Genomic DNA, 13,650 nt, shown 5'->3' with positions numbered 1-13,650 from the left:
CACAGGTAAATGAAATTAAGGTAAGTGAAATTTTTACGTAGAAAAACTGAGACAGCTAGTATTTTCTTGTAAAACATGCTCCAATTATATTTGATTTAAGTACTGCTTCGAAAAATCTTTTTTTTTTCTCTCTTTTACAAGAGTATTACTTAGAATAAATGTTAAAAACGACTTGCCATAAGAGGTGGACGTGCAATGAAATGCTGCACATGTAAATCTTTCTAAAGAGGCATGAATGTTGTGTGGTGGAAGATGCGCGTCCCCCGGATAAACCTGTTCTGGAGGGAGTGACTTGATTCAAGCGCCGTCCAATTATCTGATAGCAGCATTTATCCGCCGCTACAGCCCCGTCTAGTCATCCGCAAACAGGCGTGAACCGATGTGGAAGGAATGTTCGTCTGAATATTTTATCTAACGCAAAGAAAAGGAAAAAACGCGTGGGGAAATTCATAATCGGGAGAAGACGCGCGGCTCCATTCACACGACCCTATTTTTAGGGCGCTCACGCCGTGTCTACTATCAGTAATAGTGACTGCGCTCGCGTGAGAGACCGCTTACAAATCTGCGGAGAGAGAGAAAAAAGGGACGGGAGAGCTCCAGACAAACGGAAACTGTGGCCAGACTCCAGAGGAAGTCAATTGATTTCGCCCTTCTTGATGAGATAGATTTACAAGCTTTGCCCAGCGTGTCTGTCAGACCGTCTGTCAAAGCAATCAACAGTTGGTGCGAGCGCACGATTAAAGGGACTTTGCATGCACAAGACGCTTCAGTGATGGGTGTGTGATTTCAGCACCTCAGCCCTATGGACACCCGCTTGCGTGTGACTGAATTGTTCAGTAATATGGAAGACAGACTGTTGCACATCGTGATGCATTGGATGCTTTTGCGTGTTTAGTACATTACAGCAGACTAGAGACACGAGAATGAGCAGTCTGTTCGCGGCTCCCGGTGCTTTTGCTTTGATTCACGTCTTGCATTTGGTGTAAAAAGACTACAGACAGAGAGAACCCCACACAGTCCATCCTTACGGGATTTAAGGGCGCATTGTTGTTTTTCCCTTGACCTTGCCTTTTGAACGCTCAAAAGCAGCATGTTAATGATGGAGAGCAGCGGGATAGACGCGCATCAGGTTGAACTGGACGCCGACTACGAGCCGCACTGCCGCCCGAGGTCGTGCACCTGGCCGCTGCCGTGTCCGGAGGAGGAGAGCCGAGCGCTGCCGGTGAAAGTGGAGCCGCGCAACGTGCCGGCGGCGTGCCGGAGCGGAGGGGCGCCGACAGAGTTCAAGCATCCAGCCGGCGCCCCTGCCCCGATCGCGGCCGCCCCTGCGTGCATGTCCGGCGCCGCGCTGGATGTGGCCGGCCAGCTGCGCAAATCCAAGTCGTCGCGACGGAACGCGTGGGGCAACCAGTCGTACGCGGATCTGATCACGCGTGCCATTGAGAGCACCCCCGAGAAAAGGCTCACCTTATCGCAGATCTACGACTGGATGGTGCGATTTGTGCCCTATTTCAAGGATAAAGGAGACAGCAATAGCTCAGCCGGCTGGAAGGTACGGTGACCACCTGATCGTATGTGTTAGAATTGCATGTTCTGCTCTCGGCATGTAGGTATCTGGCATTATATACAAAGGCTGTTCCTCGCTGGTGCCAGACACCTACATGCGTTTGACACGTTGTGGTGATGGCTGTTCACTAAATCGTGCGTTCGAAACGTTTTCAGAGCGTCGGGGAGGTGAGCAGACCAGCTAGAGTTCAATGAGTTCATTGCTCTTACAATATTTTTAAATCTACAATATGACGCAACGGTGGCGTTTATGACGCATCGAGGTTGATTATGACGCCGTCAATGAGATGAGCTGGAGTGCGCGGGCCGCGCTCGTAAGGCAGGTCACCTGGGGGACACGCACGGGTCCGGTCAGCTTCCCCGCGCGTCGGCCACGCACGCACGCACGCACGCAAGCACGCCTGTCTGTCTGCTCTGAGATCTCCAGCACGCACCCTCCTCCTCCTCGTCCTCCTCCTCCTAACCCCTTCCTCCCCCCTCCCTCCCTCTGCCGTCTCCTCTTCAGTCCTGACATCCATCCAAAAGACTATGGGAAATAAAACAGGCGGTGTAAAATTGTAATTAAAACATTACATAATCGAAGAGGGTTATTTAGTGAAGCAAATGCAACCGCATAATTGCACCACATTGGCTGGCAAAAGAAAAAAAAATACACGCTGAATGTTTCAGCTGTTCATTTTTTTGTGTCACATGGTTCAAAGGTTTTAATTAGATCAGATTTGATATTTTGAACTGTACGCACATGCTCTCACTACACAGGCTTCATGGAGAACCCAAGGGACCTCTGTCTGTCTGCCTCTCTCTCGCTTCCCCTCAGCACCAACATCGAAGTTAGAAAATGATAGTCAGACACAGCTGAATTTCAATTCTATTCCTCTCTGTGGTTTGTGGCTTTCTGGCAAGCATTTTAGATCACCGAGATCACAAAACATCCAGAATGACAGACAATTATGAAGTGTCTTCTTTCAACAGACTGGAGATATTTATTGTAGCCTTTTACTGATCAAATACAAAACCAGAAGAACATTATATATATTTTTTTGTATTAGGGAACAGAGTTAATATTCTAGAATTATTATATTGTTATTACATCAATATTAATTAATAACATCAGTATTTATTTATTAAAAAAAAAAAAAATATATATATATATATATATAAATATATATACACACACACATTAAAAATCTATTGCTCCATTTACTCTCGGTTTAACGGGACGACGTGGTCTTGTTTGGATTCATCTTGTCTTACAAAATGTTTTTGTTTTTCATAGCGTGTGCAATAGTTGATATACACAGGCCTTTTATTACATCATCAAAACAACAGAAGTTTTTAATATTTCTAAATGGGATATTTACCTCGTGCTTGATCCTTGTTTTCTCATTGGATACAGAGGACAAAGAGATGGGCTAAACTAATCTTAAGCCTGTAGTTTTAAACTGAAATTAAATCTGGTTTAATTCCTTATACGACTTGTTTGTGCTGCCCAGGGATGCGCAGCTGTATGTCGCTCATATGTTCCCATAAGGCCAGAGATTTGATTGGCTGGCAGGAGGAAAAAATGGAGAAAAACAACTTGATTCAATCAAAATAAGGTTGTGGAAAACAGACCAGGCTCACACATGTTGGCCCCCCAACATTTGGCGGCGGATTTTAATGCGCATTTAATTCTGACACGTGCGGGCCTGTGCGCTCACACAAACAATACACACGAAATAAACACGCAAACATATTTACTTAGGCATGTATAGAACCTCCATAGCACTCTTATACAAGATAGATAGGCGGACAGCAGTCACATACAGTCAGTGCCACTGAAAGCAGTCTTTAATAGCTGTTGTGTAATCCTGTCCGACAGCGGCTTGTCTAAACTGTGGCAGCCGGTTTTGTGTCTCTCGGCTGGCCCGGCCTGGACATTGAGCCTCTCCGTCTTTGGCATCAATTAGCTGCTATTAATAGTTCTGGTTTTCTGTGACGGCTTGGATTATGGCTGTTGTACGGTGGGCACGCAAGGCTCCTTCAAATGACCAATGCTCGTGGTTCATGGAGGGATGCCATGTTGGATTATTTTGCTTTCATGTTCACATTCTTTTAAAGTGTCTCTCAGTATTTGTGGTATAACGCGAGGTTTTCAGACGTGATGCATCTCGTATAATAGTACAGCAAGAGTGTGTCACATCCTGTTACTGGCCGTTGAGACGTATGAAATCACTAATCAGATTTCCTCAAGCCTTCCAAGTATTTATTGCGTTTATCTGTGATTTAAAAATAAGTAATGGGATGGGGCTCACCGTTAATGCATGTGTGTCTACAGCGGTTTATAGGTTTTTCCAGACACAGAGATATGTCTACAGCTTTATCTATGTATAAAGTACAATTTTATAGCTCAAAGGTTGTTTTCTCAAAGAACCCTAATGGGGATCTCAGTCACAAATTTCACTTTATCTCTAAAATATTTTTCCATGAGTAGAGACAGAAATGATTGACATACAGAAAGAGTTTAGTGCTATTAAATGAATGTGGATAGTAGAACTCAAAACAATCTAAGAAGCAAAATACTTTTATTTAATTCCATTCTGTTTTTTTGGATGGACAACTGAGATATTAAGAAAGGCTCATTTGTGATTGTTGCGGGAAAACAGAGAAGAAGAGAGATGTTAAATTCAAAGGTAAAAACACTTTCCTTTTATCTTCGTTGTTGTAACTATAACTTGTCTTGAGAGGAATAGGCATAGAAACTGTAGAAGGGGCACTTCGTTACATAGTAACGAAAGAGAGAAAAACAGACAGAGATACATGAGTCACAGTGGCAGTAATTTTGTAATCGTTGACCGGGCTCCTCATTCACCCCAGCTGTGGCAGCGCTGGCCAGGCTGGCATTGATGCAGGGCAGATCTCAGTGCCAGGCTATTTGGCCAGAGCCGTGGTTCAGTTGGATGCCCTCAGCTCTGGAGAAACACTGTCATTGTTACTCCCACAAAGACTGTGTAGAAGAAGTGACTGCAACACAGTCGGCCATACTGGCATCCAGAGGATGATTTGAACAGCGCTGAATAGTGAAAACGCATATGTACAGTGTGGAAGCTGGATTTTCTTTGGAACTAGATTAATAATGCCAAAAATGCATACATTAGCGACTTCTAGATGAATTTGAGAGTTATTATGGGAGACAAGATCAGTGGGTGAGATATGTGAAGGAAAAATCACATTGGTCTTATTCTCAGTAGGCAAGTCTGACCCACCAAATGACCTGTCTGATGAATATTGCATAAAAAAATGGCATAGTCCATTGTGATTGGCTGTAGGGATGTTGATAAATGCTAAAAAAATGGTGTGTGTGTATCATAGGGATGCAACAATACAGTTAGTCCACAGTTCAATACGTACCTCGGTTTTTAACCACGGCTTTCGGTTCAGTTCTGATGTCTTGCCACTTACACTAACAAAATACTCCCGTAAACTGGAAAAAGCGTGGTTTAGTATATGTCTGCTTAATTCTTATTTTGAGAGAGGTATTACTTTTTCGATTTTTACTCAAAATAGGATGGGTTTCATGGGATTCATACTGGACACCAGAGGGCACCCTCGTGCAGAAAATCCACATATGCATCAAAGAGATAACACTGATGACGTTCCGTTCCAGCTTCTCTAATATGGATAAAGGGATTGGCTATTGCTGTTTTAACTAAATAAAAACAAGATATAACGTTAAACGTTTTGAATGATGAAATGTAAGGACAATAAACACTCGTCTGCAATAATATATAGTTTATCTGTGTTCTTCAAGCCATCTCGGGTATTTTCATAAGCCATTGCTAATCGACATACATAGAATATGAGTATAGAATTTACGTAAAAGATCACATAAGGAGTTATTTCAAACACTCGACTGATGTTGTGAATTAAAAACAAGTTTATTACTTTTGTTTATATAACTCTTGTTGGACAAGGGGTTTATAAAGGCTTATCATTGCATGTCATTAGAATGGAAGATGCTCTGCATGTGTTGCTTTTTCAAATATAAGCGGGGAAACATTTCCTCATTTCAGCATGTGAAATTGCGGGCACACATACATCAAATTCAGAGAGAAATAAAATAAGTAAGTTATTTAAATGCAAAACCGAAAAGACGCAATTCACAAGCGTGTATTAAACCATGGATGTCATACCGAATGGTTCGATATTATATTGAGAATTGTGACATCCCTAGTGTATTATCAATATAAAAAGGTAAAAAGTGAATTATCAATATCTTGTTAATGCTACAAAAATAATTCAGTGCCAGTACTGCATCTGGTTGACTCTCCAACATGGTATGTGGCAGTATTGCACCAAAATGCTTGTTGTTTCTCATCATAAAATGGAAAAAAAGAGAAGAAGTAATAATTGTAGTAATAATAATGCTGCACAACATTATGTCAGAGAAGATGAGTGATTTTTACTGATAACATTACATATTTGTGACCCTGGACCACAAAACCAGTCTTAAGTAGCATATTTGTAGCAATAGCTAAAAATATATTGTATGGGTCAAAATTATACATTTTTGTTTTATGTCAAAAATAATTAGGATATTAAGTAAAGGTCATATTCCATGAAGATATTTTGTAAATTTCCTACCGCAAATATATAAAAACTTAGTATGCATGGCTAAGAACTTTATTTGGACAACTTTAAAGGTGATCTTCTCAATATTTTCACCCTCAGATTCCAGATTGTCAAATATTTTTTAATAATTTAATAAACCAAATATTATCTCAACAAACCATTCATCAATGGAAAGCTTATTTTCAGCTTTCAGATGATGCATAAATCTTAATTTTCAAAAATTGACACTTATGACTGGTTTTGTGGTCCAGAGTCACATTTAATTAATTTCTACAGATATTGTGACAATATCGTTATCCTAAATACTTACTACAGGGGTGGCGAACTCCGGTCCTGGAGAGCCTCAGCCCTGCAGAGTCAAGCTCCAACACTAATTAAAACTCACCTGCCTGTTGCTTTCTAGTAACTCTTCAGACCTTGATTAACTTGTTCAGGTGTGTTTGATTAGAGTTGAAGCAAAACTATGCAGGGCTGCGGCGCTCCAGGACCAACGTTCGCCACCTCTTTATTAGTAAAAATCTATTTTCTATTTTCTTTGTAGCACAGATTCCATCAAATTCACGCAGTTCTATCCAACTTATTTTTCTGGGGTCTGACTTCCGGTCTCATCCATGTCCAGCTATTTTTAACTGTGTAAAACAGCTTGTAATCCTGCTTGATAATGCAAACTGGTATGTGTTACCATATTATTTTAATGCATTTTCATAATTACGAGCACACTGATTTGTAGTGCAAACAGTTTTACCGTTTACAAACTTTGTTGTTCTTCTCGTTATTTCCCTATGGTGGCTTATGAACTGGATGTCACGCACACATTACCAGAAAACAGCTTACTTCCGCATTGAAAAATAAGTGTGGCTGGTTGTTTTACATGTCGGTCAGGTGGTTTCTTAGATGGGCTGTTCTAGCAGACCAGACTTTATGCCAATAGTCAAAAAATCAAAAATAACTGTAGTCAGTAAAAACGGTCTGCGAGAAGGATTTGACGGCATCTGGCAACCTCATGCATTGGCACATGCATTGTGGTGGATGTGAAATAAGGATGTTCTAAAAGGTGTTGATTGGGTGAACCAGGAAAATGTTAAATGTTGGTTCCTCTGTTGGTTTGACATCATCTGTTTGCTAGTGTACTCTTAAAAAATGACTAAATTAATTTTTAGCAGGTCATACATATTTAAAATATACATTTCGCTTCCAGGAAAATAGACCAAACATCTTGCACTCAGGCGTGTGTACACATCTCTGTCCAATAAGATGCTCTACAGGATGAGAATGTCTGTTTAGACATTTAATAAAATTCAGTTTTGTAAGTGCATGTTATATTGTGAATTATTCATCTATATATGCTTCATTAAAAAATAAAATTTCTCAAAATGTTTAATCAAAATACCATCATTTAATGAAATTATGTTTCCACCAACCATTTGCCATTGGCTGCCAATTTTGCATTATTCCTATTAATCCTGTCAACAACTAATGATTAGAACCATGTCTGTGCCCCATTTTTTTTTCTTTTTCGATAATTCTGATAAAATTACATGCACGTCAAAAAGATCAGTTGCTACTTCTGTTGCATTGCAACTTTAGTACTACCTCTCGCTGAATTACAATAGGGACAGGACCATGCCCAAATTTCCAGATTTAAAAAGGAATATCCAAAACACACACAACACAATAATTTGGCGAATTGGTGGTGAATCCCTATAAATTCATGCAGACTCATTCGTATATAAACTCATTTGGACCTTCATGATGATTTGTGCATTACAAATTTTAACCAATTTATCAAAACTTTAAAGAATAATGTTTTTTTATGTTCTCAAAGAGTTACAGTCAGGTTGAAATGTGTCCACTTTGGAGGACTGCAATGGACTGACTGCTACAATATTGCCAATGAACTTTGCTATAAGACCATAACTATTAAAAATAATTATTAACATAATTCATAATTGCACAAGAAGAGGTTAAAACACAAACCGTTTGGCATTGTATAAATATTATATACATTGATGTGTTGCACCATAGTGGCTTTATATGGTTGGATACGTTTTCTGCATTATTTTAAGCATGTGCTGGAATTGTTTGTTTGCGCGTGTGAGAGACAGTCTGACGGGATTTCACGTCCAGGGGGGTGCAGCTCTCGTTAATAATTCAGATGAGGCTCGTTATCACGGCAGCACAGATCCTGCTCTGATTCCACCTTAATTAAAGCCATGAAGCTCTGCTCACACAGTCTCTAACACACACACACAAACTCCCGGCCTCCACACGCTCGCACACACCCTCGAGTGTCACGCGTCCGCTTGCGCCTTTTCCGTTCCCGTGCTTTCAGAAAAATGCTACAGCGATGTTGCTGCAGACTATGTGTTATATTCAGATTCCTTGGTGTGATTTTTCACCTGGTGTTGCCGCCCACAGCGGTTCAGCATCAGAGTCAAGTAAGTTAGACGAAACGACAGACGCCTCGGTGACCTCTGACCCCGAACCACAGTCTCTTAGATACTTGCTAGAGCCTGTGCGCATTAAAGACAATTGACTCTGAAGCCTGGCATGTGCTGCTATTATCAGGTGCTTACATATTTAATCAGATCTTCATAAGATTCCCCCCCACCGGAGCGCTGGGCAAACTGAGATTGATGAGCTGTAATGGGCGAGAGGAGAGCAGCCATGATTAATGCATGCGCAGAGGAAAGCCTGGCAGTGCGGCTCGCTGCTACGCTCCACATCCAGCCGGGCACCTTCCGCTGTATGACTGACCCTCGTCTCACTCTCACTGTCGACATCGAGTCTGCAGATTATTCAGGCCAAAAACCACCAGCTCAGACAGGAAGGGAGTGCGTGACATTTAAAGTGAGCTTTTGTCTTTATGTGCTGGATTAATGTGAATCGATTATACCACAGTAACGAACTTTAGTTCAGGCAGACGGTATGGTTTATTTGGCGCAAATGTAAATAAGGCCACAGGGTATCTACAAACTGTGACGAAATGTCTACATATGGCTTGTGCCTTTTATACTTCAAAAGATTTTCATTCAGTTAGGATGCATTAAATCAATCAAAAGGGACAGTAAATAATGTTGATTTTAATAAATGCTGTTTTTAAAACTTTCTGTTCAACAGGGAATCTCAAAAATATTCCACAAAAACTATTTTCAATATTGGTAATGATAAGAAATGTTTCTTAAGCAGCAAATCATCATATTATAATTATTTCTGAAGGATCATGTGACAAAGACTAAAGTAATGATGCTGAAAATTCAGCTTTGCATCACAGGAATACATTGCATTGTAAAAACATATTCAAATAGAAAATAGCTATTTTAGGTATGACTGTGTTTTGGTGCCATGAAAAAAACAAAAAACAAAACAAAGATTGCAAGATTAAAGTCGAAATTACGAGAACATTATAAGAATAAAGTCAATGTATTTCAAAAATACATGAATAAAGTCAAAATACTATGAAAAATAAAGTGAGAATTACAAGAATAAAGTCAAAATGATTTGAGAATAAAGTTGAAATGTTTTTGAGATTAAAGTCAAAATATTTTGAGAATAAAGTCAAAATTCCGAAAATGTATTTGTAGCAGTCACAAAATTAAAGGCACATGCGTAATATACTCTCAGAATAATGTAACATATTGTATATGAAACATTTCAACTTTATTCTCATAATTTCGACTTTATTCTCAAAATATTTAGACTTTATTTTCTTAGTATTTTGAAATTGTGCTTAAAATATTTCAACTTCATCCTCAAAATATTTCGACTTTATTCTTGTAGTATTTCAAATTTATTCTTGAAATATTTTAACTTTATTCTCAAAATATTTCAATTTTATTTTCATAGTATTTCGAATTTATTCTCAAAATATTTCGACTTTATTCTTGTAGTATTTCAAATTTGTTCTCAAAATATTTCAACTTTATTCTCAAAATATTTCAACTTTTTTTTGTAGTATTTTGAATTTATTCTCAAAATATTTCGACTTTTTTTTGTAGTATTTTGAATTTATTCTCAAAATATTTCAACTTTATTCTTGTAGTATTTCAAATTTATTCTCAAAATATTTCGACTTTATTCTCATATTTTAACTTTATTCTTGTAGTATTTTGAATTTATTCACAAATATTTTGAATTTATTCTCGAAACATTTCTAATTTATTCTCAAAATATTTCAACTTTATTCTTGTAGTATTTCAAATTTATTCTCAAAAGATTTCGACTTTATTCTTGTAGTATTTAGAATTTATTCTTGAAATATTTAGACTTCATTTTTGAAAAATGTAGACTTTATTCTCGTCTTATTTCAAATTTATTCTCAAAATATTTCAGCTTTATTCTCAAAATATTTCGACTTTATTCTCATAATATTTTAACTTTATTTTGTAGTATTTTGAATTTATTCTCAAAATATTTCAACTTTTTTCTCGAAATATTTAGACTTTATTCTTGTAGTATTTCGACTTTATTATTGTAATTTTGTCATTATTCTTGAAATATTACAACTTTAATTTGTAATCTTAGTTTCTTTTTTTTTTAACATGGCACTAAAATGCTGTCGTACATAGGGGTATGGGTTTATATGTATATATATATATATACACTACCGTTCAAAAGTTTGGGGTCAGTAAGACTTGTAATAGTCTTTAAAGTAGTCTCTTATGCTCATCAAGGCTGCATTTATTTGATTAAAAATATAGAAAAAAAAAAAAAAAAAAAAACAGTAATATTGCAAAATGTTTTTACAATATAAAATAATGTTTTTTATTTTAACATACTTTAAAATAGAATTTATTCCTGTGATGAAAAGCTGAATTTTTATCGGCTGTTACTCCAGTCTTAAGTGTCACATGATCCTTCAGAAATCATTCTAATATGCGGATTTATTATTAGAATGATCAATGTTGGATAATATCAACAGTTGTGCTGCCAAATACTTTTTGGAACCTGTGATTTTTTTTTTCAGGATTCTTTCATGAATAACAAGTTTAAAAAGTACAGTGTTTATTCAAAATATAAATATTTTATAACAATGTAAATTATTTATTATTAACTTTTAATAAACTTTTAATTATTAACTTAATACATCCTTGGTGAAAAAAAAAAAAAAAAAAAAAAAAACAATAAAAATGTACTGACCCCAAACTTTTGAACGGTAGTGTATATATATATATATATATATATATATATAATCAAGCAATAGTTCAGCAAATGTTAGATTCCGCCAGACAAACCAGATTCGATGTCTTTACCAGATCCTGTCAGAAGATATCAGTTTTGTCTGGAATCTAACAACAGTTCTTTTTTTGTCTGATATCCAAAACCATTTAGCACTACATTTTGTCTGATATCCAAACTAGCCATTAACTAATTCCTTATTTTGCTCAAGAGGCAGGTGAAGAGCATTAGAGTAATTGAAAAGTGATTGGGAAAAAAAAAAAAAAAAAAAAAAAAAAAAAAAATCAAGTTTATGGTATAATTTCTGAATTGCCCAGTGCTCAGTCTGACTACAGAATTTTACCAGTCTAATTCAGAATTGAAAAGTTTGTTTAGATCAATATGGCCTGAGATCAAGGTCTTATTTCTTTTTATGTGAGGCAATTTCTCAAAGGTATTTCTCGTCATGGAAAGAAAATGCAAACTGTTTCTATCTCCACATATTTCATTTGGAAATATTTGAATATTCACTGTCTGGCTTGTATATTGTATTTGCATAACTAAATGGCAGATAAGCGTGCGTTTGTCCGTGTGCTGATGTGTCTGTGTGTGGTGGAATATTTTTTTATGAAGCAGACAGTGTGTGGATTTTGTTTGTCAGTTTGATGAAAATGGGTCAGGATGCAGGCCCAAGCGTTTAATATGCTGCCCATGTCACTGCTAACTCTCAGACACGACACATAGCCTGGAATGAACCCTTGTAGCACGTCTCCCTGTGTCTCGCTCAATGCTCTCCACTCTCTTTCTCTCGCAGTCTCTCTCTGGATTTTATTCTTTCTCTTTTTACACACTTTTAATGATCTATTTATATATATTTTCTTTTTTTTTCTCTTTTTTTTTCGGAAAACTCGTAAAGGAATGTATACATTATTTCTTTTAGAATTTATATTCATATTTGGAACCTTCCTAAAAAAATTTAAATAAGATAAAAGTAGAATTCTAAAAAGAATCCAGTATTATAAACTGAATATTCCAATTGTTGTTTTCATTTCTTGTTCGTACTTTTATTTATTTATTTACAATTTCTGTTTATCCACTGGCTTGATTTTGATGTCTGATGTCAAGTTTCTGTTTGTGTGGAATACCCAGATGACCTACTAAATTTTTCCAAACTGTAATATACAACAGAGCTCAGTTTGTGCAACAGTGTATCCTATAATGCAGTTCAACTGACTTTCTATTTCCAGTGTGACCAATGCATCCACTGTGACATCCTCACCAAAAATGAGAATGTTTTTATCAGATATCAATTGTGACGAAAGTCTTTTGTAATCCATACAATCTGGCACGAACAACAGTTGCACAGTTCGCTTTAGCATTTGCCCAAGTGTGCATTTGGGTGTAGAGGATCCTTTAGGATTTGTTTCAAAATATTATAGAAAATCCATTAGGAATCTTGAACATATTCCTTAAAGGGACAGTTCACCCAAAAATGAAAGTTTTTTTCACCATTTATTCACCCTTTTTTTCTGATTTTGAACACAAATTGAAATATTTTAAAACATTTACTGGCTTCCATTGTACAGACAAAAAAAAAAGACATTTGACTGAATATTATGTTATGTTTCACAGAAGAAAGAAAATCATACTAGGTGAACTATCCCTTTAAATATTTTTAGACTTTGGAATCTAGTGTTCATTCTCTTTCTTTTGCTCTAACATTCACACACTTTTTTTTTAATTGGTTGAGTTCTCGTCTCTATTGATTTATAGCCTCACCCCAAATTTTGACTACATCAAATCCTGGATTCCATTAAGCATCTTTATTGTCTTTGATGGCTTGCCATCGGACTCCATCAGTGTGTTAATAGTAACATTAATCTGCGTATTAACTAGTGCCAAGGAAAGAGGGATGGAAAAGAAAACCATGAGGGAATTAAAAAGAGGAAAAAGACTGCTGGGAGACGGGTGGTAGAATTGAAATGAGACAGACATGCACTTGAAACAGTCCTTTTTACTGTTTGAAATGATTTAGATCGACGTCAAGAGCAGACAGATTTAGGAGCCTCGCTTCTTGAGTGACGCCATTTCAGCTCTGCATACCGTACGATTTCATTTGATAACCTCACATTATGATTCTTTTTTTTTTTTTTTCATAAAAAGTGTATTTATTAAATATTACCATAAAACATAAACAACAGCTGCTTTAGCTATACTAGCTTTACATAATTCACAATTCATTAACTCTCATAAACACTTCTTTATGTTTAATAAATGGCAGAGTGGTTTTGTTAATATAATATAATATAATATAAT

General features: G+C 36.9%; 1 protein-coding gene across 1 annotated transcript in view; it reads left to right on the top strand.

Moving 5' to 3' along the window:
* Nucleotides 1-253: 253 nt before the first annotated feature.
* The window catches only part of foxo6b (forkhead box O6 b), a 36,565-nt gene continuing 23,168 nt past the window's right edge, over nt 254-13,650 (top strand). The window contains exon 1 of the mRNA XM_051137617.1: nt 254-1,552. Within this exon, the coding sequence (XP_050993574.1) occupies nt 1,091-1,552 (462 nt within the window). The 5' untranslated portion in view covers nt 254-1,090. The remainder of the gene's footprint in view (nt 1,553-13,650) is intronic.

Source organism: Labeo rohita, chromosome 19, assembly GCF_022985175.1.
Source record: "Labeo rohita strain BAU-BD-2019 chromosome 19, IGBB_LRoh.1.0, whole genome shotgun sequence".
In the NCBI taxonomy this organism is placed as follows: Eukaryota; Metazoa; Chordata; class Actinopteri; order Cypriniformes; family Cyprinidae; genus Labeo; species Labeo rohita.
This window is presented reverse-complemented; position numbering and strand designations above follow the sequence as displayed.